At 38.6% G+C, this 10,997-nt stretch overlaps 1 protein-coding gene across 1 annotated transcript in view; it reads right to left on the bottom strand.

Moving 5' to 3' along the window:
* Window positions 1-518: 518 nt before the first annotated feature.
* The window catches only part of ENPP1 (ectonucleotide pyrophosphatase/phosphodiesterase 1), a 73,831-nt gene continuing 63,352 nt past the window's right edge, over window positions 519-10,997 (bottom strand). The window contains exons 23-25 of the mRNA XM_023254376.2: window positions 10,156-10,288; window positions 7,883-8,045; window positions 519-4,609 (exon numbers count right to left, since the gene is read on the bottom strand). Of these exons, the coding sequence (XP_023110144.2) occupies window positions 4,439-4,609; window positions 7,883-8,045; window positions 10,156-10,288 (467 nt within the window). The 3' untranslated portion in view covers window positions 519-4,438. The remainder of the gene's footprint in view (window positions 4,610-7,882; window positions 8,046-10,155; window positions 10,289-10,997) is intronic.

The following is a 10,997-nucleotide window of genomic DNA, read 5'->3' as shown; positions in this document are numbered from 1 at the left end:
TTTTCCAGAGTTTCTTTCATTTCTAGAAGACTAAAACACATTTTACGTATCTCTAGTTTCTTCCATGGCTATAATTTCTAGTAAAATCTTTATTTTTCCTTCAATTGTTATTTATGTAGAATGGAAAGGATAAGTACAAAAATTTCACGTCGAAAAAAATCTATGGAAGTTATAATTTGGATGCTTTCTCTCTGGTTTCAGACAATTCTATATACTGGAAAGAAATGTATACATGCCTGTCTTGTTTTTACCTGGAAATATGATTGCAAATAATTAAAATACAAAAACAAGAATATAGGTCAGAAGCTGATCTTTACTCTGTGAATTTGAAATGAACTTTGGAACTTTTTTCTCCTTCCAGTAATACAGCTGTGGTTAATTGTCTACAACCCCTGTACTCAGTATCATCCCTGGGAAAACACCACCACCCATTCCCTGCCCCCACCCTCCAAACACACACACACACACACACACACACACACACACACACACACACACACAGACATAAGCAGCCAAGCTTCTGTATATACAACTTTTATTGGTAAATCCACATTTCTTAGTTTAGAGACTTATATTCTGTAGATTCTTCCCTCTCCCTGATAATATTGAGACTGCCAAAAAACAAGGAAAACATCCTTGGACTGTAGCCATGTTAAAATTTTACTTAATGCTTACGAAAGCACCCACACACCAAATTCCTGTGATAGGTTTCAGCATGAAGTGTAATCACCACATTTAGTTTCAAAGTTCAAATGCCTGTTCCTATTATAGATAAGCATGTACCCACAGGTCAAGGCAGTACAGCTACTGTAGCTAACGACAGAAAAAAGTAAAGGTCAGGGGGTAACAGCCTCTCCTGGGGAAGTAGGTGGTCTTAGCTCCAATCTGGTCTAAAACAGGACTAGACCAACTAGCCTAACGTTGACCTGCCCTCCTGGGACCTGAACACTTGCCTTCTTCCCCCTAAGGTTTGCCCTCTTTTCTCTGAAACTTGGAAATATTTTTAAGTTCCACCTGGTTGTTTGCTCTGCCATGAATGAGCTGACCTAGCTATGAAATCTTATATGGAAGTTATTTACCTCATTAAGGAAGTACTGATCAGAGGCAGGGCAATAAAGTTAGGGATAAGTAAAGGTTTTGCTTTGCATATGAAAAACCAAGAATAGCCTTTATTGTACACAGTAGGATAAAGACATTTTCAAATATAGTCATGTGAATTTACCATTCAAACTGGGGAAGTAGGCCAGTCACATGTTTTCAACTGATGAAATAGTAAGAGGAGAGATCTCTTGCAAGATAAGAATAAGAATACTGCATAAGAGCAACTGAAAAAAAAACTAATAGGAACAGATGTGGATGCCCTTTAAAGAGTCAGCATAGCATTCACTTACAGTCTGACTTTTAAGAACAGGAGATTATAATAACAGTGTAGGAAAAATAAAAGTTGTAAATCATAAGTTGGTCATAGCAACACCTGTAGAAAATATCAAAAGTAGTGGTAAATGGGAAAATGCCAAAAACACATCTATCCAAGGGATGTTAGAATGTCCTTTCCTTGCCTGTTCACCTGAAGAGCTCCAATTCATCTTCAAGTTCTAGCCCAATGCCACCACATCTAGGAAGTTACTGCTGAGACCTGTCAAGTCCCACCCAGGGTGTTCTTTGTCCTCCCTAGCACCCTGCCCGTGGCTCCATTAAAAAATCTACCGCCCCCCCTTAGGAATCACATACACTTCTGCTGCCTTCTCTCCCTCCCCCAAACTGTAAGGATTATAACTTGTCATTCTTCATATTCCTGGTGACTGGCAAAGGCAAGAGACACCTACCCATTTAATTAAGATCTGCTAGAATGCTTTACATAGAGGCAATCATGTGTCTGCATGTATTTTGAAGAATATATAAAAATCAATGAGACACTTCTACAAAGAAGTATATATCCTTCTGCTAAGTGCAGATAAAAAGCTTAGATATACATAAAACGAAAATAGGAAGATTCTGAAAGGTGGAGACAAGGCAGGCAGGCTAGGGATCTTGGAACCCAAGGAACAAAACTGTGATAAGTTCTCCTGAGTTTGCTCTTTGAGCTCAGATGTCCCAGACTTGGAACTGAAGAGTTCCCAACCTATAAATGCCAACAGAGCAGCCAAAAAGAAGTCCTAAGAAAGTCCTGCTCTCTAGCCAAAGGACTAGAAGACAAGCAGCCTAGCAAGAGAGAGAACAGTAATTGCACCACTCCAGCAAACCCCACGGAAAATGCCACGGCCCCGCCCACACCAGCAAAGGCCATGCGGGGAGCCTAGACTTCCACTCTTGGCAGGCTGTAATGAAGTGCCCTCACTCCCCTGACAGGGTGATTTCTGAGAAGGCTGGGCAGGGAACTGGTCATTTCACCCCCACCTGGTCATAATAAAGTCTTCCCAGCTTTCCTGCCAATAGTGTCAGTGGACACGACGTGGGAGCAGTGACAAGACACCCTACACATCCCAGCCAGGGAGGCATCAATGGTGACCCAGTGGGGAGCTGCACTCCCACCCTGCCCAGCAGTGACAAGGGTCCCATCTCGCCCCTAGTGTCAATGGCAGCTGAATGGAAAACCTGGACTCGTAGCCACACCTGGAAATAACTAGACAGTGTCCTTCATTCCCGCACTAGGCCCCTGTGCCCTCGCTAGGCTGATGCCAGAGAAAGTCAGCTAAAACAGAAGGTTTAACTAAGATCCCTAGCCACATAATACCTAAAATATTCAGGTTTTCATCAAGAATCATCCATCATGCCAAGAACCAGGAAAATCTTTTTCAATGAAAAAAAGACAAAAGATGCCAACATCTGAGATGATGCAGATGCTGGCATTATTTGAAAGAATTTTACAGCAGCCATCACAGAAATGCTTCAGTGAATATTATGAATATGCATGGAATAAGTGAGAAAATACAAAGACTCAGCCAAAATAAAAATACAAATTCTCAGCAAAGAAATAAAAGATATGAAGAAGAACCAAATGGAAATTTTAGAAACAAAAACAAAAACAGTAACTGAAATACAAAAATCAATGGATGGGCTCAACAACAAAATGGATTAGAGAGAGAAAATAATCAGTGAACTTAGAACAATAGAAATGACCCAAACGGAACAACAGAGAGAAGACAGACTGGAAGAAAAAAAAAATAAACAAAACAATACAATGTACAAACGCTCCAGGCCAATGGGACTAATACAAAAACCAATGACATCTTCCAAATTATTAAATAATTTTTAGATATAAATTGTATTATCTAAAGGATTTTGTGGTCCATAGTCTGTTGAAGAATGATCATCATATGAACGACAAATAAAAATTGTGGTGTACTAATGTAACACCTAAATCAAACCCACGTAGCCAAAAATGAAAGTAACCTTTGGAGGTCCACAGGCCGGGACTAACAGGTATAGTCTATATAGTGGATCAAGTTCATTTATCATGACCACCAAGAAGATATAAAGCAATGGCTACACATTCTCTTCAAATCTATGGAACTTCAAAATGAACAATTCAGCATGATTCTGCTACTGGTGGGGTCATTTTTATGCACAGAGGAAAATGTTCCTACCACCTTGATGAAAAATGTCACCTTGCATGTATTGACAAGCTCTCTGAAGTTTCATCAAGACATTTTTAACAGTCTAAAACAACTACTTTAGAGCTATTTTCAACCTATGTTAATTACCAGTGAGCAGGATGGGAATATCTTTCTTTTTTTTAAATGCAAATGTAGGGCAAAATTTTATAGCAGGTCGATATGCTAGATAATTCACAAATGTTGCCTCAAAGTTTAACTTGCTAAAGACATTAAATCTGAAATTGCTAAATCACAATTAAAAACAAAAACCCACAGGACTGCATAGTTTGGCTTTTGAAAAGGTATACAGAAAAGACAGAAAGAGGGCCTCAGAGATATTTTTACTTCCACTGAATTTTTTGGTTAAAACTCAGATGAATACAACTCCAAGTTAAAAAGAATCCGGAATCACTTTTAAATTCTTACGGAAATACTAATGCTGTAACACGGATTATTCCAATCCTATCCATTAGCGCCCCGTTTGCCAGTTCCACAGAAGTTTATTAACGAAAGGAAGGTTCAAATGTCTGGTGTCCAGACAACGTTCACAGCTACTTCTGCCCTTAAGAGAATATAGAAGAGCAGTTTTAGGTATGGTCTGTCTTTATTTCCCAAATCGGAACGATTCTGACACATTCAAACATGTGCGAGACTCAAGAAGAACATTTTCCTACTGCCAGGCCGAGGCCACAGGGTTCCCTGAGACGGTCGTATCACAGAGGATTCTCAGCTCTAACTCTGGTCGACAGTTTCCAAACAACGCGACAGCGTGAACAGAGGGCTGTATAAAATAGAAGGTTCTTTCAAAAACATTTATGATGTGTTTTTTGGAATAAAAAATCTCAGTCTTCTTCGTTAAAAGTTGGCAACTGTGTTTTCAACTTTAAAATGTCTGAGATTGGCTCTTTTCTCTCTTGATAGAAGCTGAGTCCAGTGATGTGTTCGACATCTGCGATCCGAGCTCTGTGTAACTTCAGTAACTCTTCAACCCACGAGGAGTCCTGCTTCCCATGCTATGAAGGTGGGAAATGTAAAACAAACAGTCACTGGAGAACAGTCCGTTCACTTTCTCTACAAGCACTTTGTCTTCCCATTTCAATCAGCTATGGCACTTTGGCTCCCAGGTGGCAGAGGCCACAGATTTGTTAGGTACAATCCCTGCTCTTGAGTAGCTCACTATCTAACATATACTATGCACGTTTGTTTAATCAGATGTCTCAAATCTGGGGAAAGGAAAGTACACCTGGAATAGATGCTCATATATTGCATTGGTGCAAGAGACTGGATCAGTGTGAGGTTAAAAAAAATGCTGGAAAACAGAAGCGATGTGGCATGGCCGAAAGAATGTGGGAATTAGTAGCAAGAAAGTTGGGTTCAAGTCCTGGTTCCATCATTTTCATACCACGTAAACTGAGGCAAGTTGGTTAACATCTGAATCCCGATTCTCTTACCTGCACCCTCCTTATAAGGTTGTTTTTGAGGATCAAATGTAATGATGTGTGCACACTATAAAAACACCAGCTCTTATCAGAATCCGTTATCTACACAGTTGCAATGAAGAGAGCTTTGGGGGAAGTGGTGAAACACAATTTCGTCTGGTTTGGTAGCGAAGTCTCAGCTAACATGAGATCAGACAAGAAGTAAAGGCATGTGCTCTGGCACATGGAAGCTGAGGCAGGTAACAGAGATAGAAATCATACATTCATGCATAAGTACCATTTTTCTGCATCTGGCTCCTGGAGAGGGTCAGGTGAAGAAAGTATCCACTGATTGGTGGTCTATAATTGTACTTTATTTTTTTTAACGCTATTTATTTTTGGAGAGAGGGAGAGAGAGTGAGGGAGAGGCAGGGAGCAGGGAAGACGGAGGATCCCACGCAAGCTCCGTGCTGTCAGCACAGAGCCTGATGTGGGGCTCGAACTCGTTAACCATGACATCATGACCTGAACGAAATCAAGAGTCAGACACTTAGCTGACTGAGCCCCTATGATTGTACTTTAAAGACATCCTTCAATAAAGATCCCTGTCCCCTTGGGACATTATTAGTTGGAAAGGATAAATACAGACTTTTCACATAAAAAGGGAATGGATCAATAGTTTCCATTTTCCCATTAGCCTCCAATCATCACTATACCCAGTACTAATTGCTGCCCCACTCAGTTTTTCTCTGCAGTAATCAGAATAGCCCTGACTCAGTGCATTACTTGGCCAGTAGATATTTTTCATCTGTCCCAACATACACAGGAATAGATGCAAAGTACATGTAAGACATCTGTTTTCTCAGGCCAATATCCTGTTGATCCTTAGTCACTACTTCAGAGACGAAACAGAAGGAATCAGTAAGTATGGGTGATATACCTTCAAATAATCCTCTCTCTGGTTCAAGTCCAATAGTTAGTGTCTTCAAGGCACATTGCTATTATAGAATTTGATAAAATGTTTGTACAAGAGCTTTTGGAATGATAGACATAGGAAAGGAACTTGGTGCCTAACTCATGACACCTGACATTATTTTGGTCATGAAATGTAAGCGTAAGTCTGTTGCTGCCTTCTTTTGGGGGGAAAGGGCCCAGAATTCAGACATGATATCTAGAGAAGTAGAAACCATCTTCAGCCCACATATGCTACATGCTAATAATAGCACCAAAGGAACACAGGAAAGGTCTGGGTCCCTAATGGTGCTGCTGACCCAAGACTGTCTACCTCTGGATGGCCCATTACACGAGGACTTGCTCAAGTCACTGTCCATGGTCCTCTTATTTTCTGCAGAACACTAACTGATACCTTTAGTGATCATTTAATCTCTTGGGAAAAAAGAAATCAATGAACAAGGGAATACTCATACAGTGTTGAACATTGAACAGTTAGCAGACTTAGATGCCTGTTGGGCATAGGTAAAAAAGGTAAAATCCTGCTCTTCTGTACTTAATTCTGAAGAATAAAGAAAAATAACTTAATGAGAAATATCTTCTATGAGAACTGATCAATCTCAAAGTTTATCAGAGAAACAATTAAAGAGTGAAATATCTTCATTAATTCTTAATGAATGATACATAGACTCCAAGATCAAGGAGGGCAATACATCCCTATTTTCCACTCCTGGGCCCACAGCAGAAACCACAATCTGTTTTGTTCACTGCTGTGTTCTCTGTACTAAGAGTCCCTGGCAATACGTAGTTATTAAAGAAAAGAACGGCTGGATCCAAGAAGGGATACATGAATAAATAAAGGGAGGAATGAATAAGCAATCATAGCACTCTCTCCTGCTGAGCTCAGACTCATCCTTTTGACCACAGGACTCCAGATATTCACCACCCATTCAAATGAGGCTGGTAAGAAAGCCACATCTTGTTGCCAACTTAGATCTAAACTTAGAGTGTGTAAGTTCAATGGACAAAAAAAAAAAAGTGAAAAAAAAATCTACTGGGAAATCTGGGAAGTACTCTGAAAAAAAAACAAAAAAAAATTTGGCTCACCATAAGGAAAAACTTTAAAATTCCTAAAATTTTAATGGAGTCTTGATGTTCAAAGACGAGTTTAGGTATTTTAAATTCTGAGCAAATAAGGTAACATAAAACAATTATTTCTAAATGCTGAATGACCATAGAATAAGAAAAGATAATTAAAGACAAACATGAATTTTATAATAAAGTCGTATACAGAAAATTAATCTGAAATACTACAGAACTATAACTTTAAGACTAATTTATAACAGTGTTAACACTCTGGGAATTATAAATCCAGTTTGGGAACAAGAGTAAATTCATAGCTCAAATAAACCTAGAATTTAGTGGCTATGCCATATGAAGGCATTCATATATTTTTACATTTTGATCTGTTTTATCGTGTTTAAAAAAAAATTTTTTTTTGAGAGAGACACACGGCACATGCACACGTGAGCATGGGGTGGGGACGGGGGGGGTGGGCAAAGACAGAGGGGGCAGAGGTTCCCGAGCAGGCTCTGAGCTAACAGAGAGCCCAACGTGGGGCTCGATCTCACAAACCATGAGATCATGACCTGAGCCAAAGTCAGACGCTCAACTGACTGAGCCACACAGGCACCCCTGGTTTGTGTTTTTAACAGACAAGGGTGGCCTTCTCCAGAGATAGGTCATCTCAGAGCATCAGATTTAAAACCATCCTGCAAAGTTCATGTGAAGTGCATCCTTTCAAAGTACATGCATATTCAAGTTCCGTTTTTGACCAGAGTAATGTTAGATATAATACACCAATATACTTATCTCTGTATTTTCAATGTGTCAGGTAAGCTAACAAAGGCTACTTACCATACAGCTCTCACTGTTGTCAGTCCTGTGAGGCAAAATGAAAGCTAAGGTGTCTAAATCTCCACACTGTGAGGGAGTCTGGAATGTGTTTTTACAACTTGTTAGCACAATGAAGAAGTGAGTCGGGATCAGAATTTCTCGATTACGGATGCGTCTGCTGTTTCTGTAAGATAAGGCAATATTCACTTTAAGAAAGAAATAACTATCTTCTTTTTAATGAATACTTCAGGAAAGTATAATTTTAATGCAATGCATCTAAAAATACAATGCAAATAATTAAATGTTAGTATGAAGTTAGTAATTCTGATACCTCAACATATCCTGCCAGATTGAGACAATGAATTAGAAGACACTCAGATAAACATACACTAAATACTTTTTGTTTTCTATAAGAATTTATTGAACTTCGGAGTTCTTTTTTTGCTTCTACCTTAACACATTGGAATAGAGATGCTAAAGAAAAAAAATATGTATCATTCTCGAATACCTACAACCAAAATTCTAAAGCATTATTGGTAAGTATTTTCAACCCTATGCAACTGCACAGATAGTAGACAGAGAGGAAACTAGTTTGGGATTTTTTTCTGTTCCATCCCCTCCAGAGAAGTCATATGTTTTTACATTTTGATGTAAACTGTGACTCTTCTTTGTTTTAAAGGCATTTCCTTTCCCATCCTGATAACTTCTTTTAAACTGTAGTATATTCTTGAAGAGGTCCCAAGTAACACCTTTACCTCATCGTAATTCTATTTCCTTGGGGCTCAAAGCTACGTTTGTTTGTTTTTCAGCATCTTTCAAAATTTAAGGTAGTGGGAGCATTGTTTTCAATTTTAGTCTTCTGTGGAGCCATACTATAGAAGATGGATTAAAACAGAGAGCTCTGGTAGAATGCAAAATGTATAAAGTTCCCTTCTTTACCCACTCTACTGCTGTGACCTCTGAGGCAGTTATGTTAGGACCCTTATTCCTCAAGGGATATAGTTTAAAACAAACAAACAAACAAACAAACAAAACCCCTGTCATTTTACAAACTAATGTGCTACAGATATATGTGTGTGAAGAGTAATTTCCGAGCCTGCCTGAAAGAACGGTGCTCAGGGAAGAGGTGAATCTCAGCAGATGTTTCAATTTCTTTATCCTGGAGCCTTAATAGCAAAATTGCTTCCAAAACTCATGTTATTTTTTTAAGAAAGATCAAATGGAGGGATCCAGGTGTGCTATTTCGAAGGGACACATGCAACCCCATGTTTATAGCAGCGCTATCAACAATAGCCAAAGTATGGAAAGAGCCCAAATGTCCATCGATGGATGAATGGATAAAGAAGATGTGGTATATATAGACATACAATGGAGTATTAGTCGGCAATCAAAAAGAATGAAATCTCACCATTTGCAACTACGTGGATGGAACTGGAGGGTATTATGCTAAGTGACATTAGTCAGAGAAAGACAAAAATCATATGACTTCACTCATATGAGGACTTTAAGAGACAAAACAGATGAACATAAGGGAAGGGAAACAAAAATAACATCAAAACAGGGAGGGGGACAAAACAGAAGAGACTCTTAAAGATGCAGAATAAACAGAGGGTTCCTGGAGGAATTGTGGGAGGGGGGATGGGCTAAATGCTTAAGGGGCGCTAAGGAATCTACTCCTGAAATCATTGTTGCACTATATGCTAACTAATTTGGATGTGAATTTAAAAAAATAAAAATAAAAAAAAAATAAAATGTTCTCCCCCTCTCCTTTATAAAAAAACCACTGTTGGTTTTTTTTTTCAAGATGGTCACTCCATCTCCCTCTAACCAAAGTTGGGTAAAAGCTGTGACATTCACTCAAGCCCTAAGCTTGGACACTATAGATTTATAACCCTGTTGGTTCTTTCAGGATGCCTCTAGCCACAGCACGTGTTCATCTTCTAGCCAGCAGTATGTTAATTAAGACAGTATTTTAACAATCAGCCACACATAGAGATTTTAAACATGGATGTTACCTTCTTAACATACAGTGAGTTCAGTGCTTAATCTGAGCTCAAGAATTACTTATCTAAGCTGCGTGGGAGAGAAACACTCCTTCTTTCCTCCAAAAAACATTTTACTGAACACTGAGCAAAACATCAAAATTAATCAGGTATTTCAAGGGGCTCTCAGTGTAATCGGAAATGTCACGTACATCAATATGAATACTATCAGACAGAAAAGGCTCTGGTGACTCCACTGGATGGTAATCCCACTTGACAGCTGTTTTTAAGAGGAAATGAAATATGTCTTACTGCTTCAGGGTCTCTGAGGAATCATAGCATCCATCATAATCAGAGTCAAACACAGGGCCACTGACAACATTGACACCATTTCTTTCTTCTGCATACCTGTGCAGTAGGGTGCCATGAAAATAGTGCCATATAACTGAAACAAGAAGGAAGTCAGTGCAGTTTCAAAAGAATAAGGTGCCATGCTGTTGTGTTACAAAAACTCAACAACCTCATTTGAAATCAGCATCTGTAGTAATCAGAGACAGTCAAATTTGGCTTCAGTGTTAATGTGAGGCCAAAAATCCACTGCTCAACTTTGGCCTTTGGCAGAACTAATAAACAAATGTTGAATTCAAGACTATTTTGGACATGACTGATCCTGTGCATCACCATGAATTTGTGATCACAGACCACCACAAAGCATAAAAAACCATGAACATCAGTAAACGAGGCAGGTTATTCAGATTTATTGTTAATACCTGAACATTCCTTTTGAAATAGCCACAAGTACTCTACATGTAAATTGGAGTAAAAATCTCCTGTATGCTCTATATTGTGAAATCCTATATGCCACTTGAAGTATAAATTTATATTTATCCTTGTAAGAGCCAAATGCTGCGATAATTAATAGTGATGTAAAATCCATACATTTTAAGATCAAAAGCAATTATCAAGAACTTCCAAAAGTTATATAAGGAAACATACTGAAAGTTTATGTAAATGTTGTAGATTATATTAACTGGATAACTTTCCAAGAAGACTACATACTTTTTCCACCAAAAAATGTCATTTATAGAGATTTAAATACAGAGTAGAATAAATGGTATTGGAATATATCATGATTTTAATAGTTGTAGAATTTT

The sequence above is a fragment of the Felis catus genome, chromosome B2, assembly GCF_018350175.1.
Source record: "Felis catus isolate Fca126 chromosome B2, F.catus_Fca126_mat1.0, whole genome shotgun sequence".
NCBI lineage: Eukaryota > Metazoa > Chordata > Mammalia > Carnivora > Felidae > Felis > Felis catus.
This window is presented reverse-complemented; position numbering and strand designations above follow the sequence as displayed.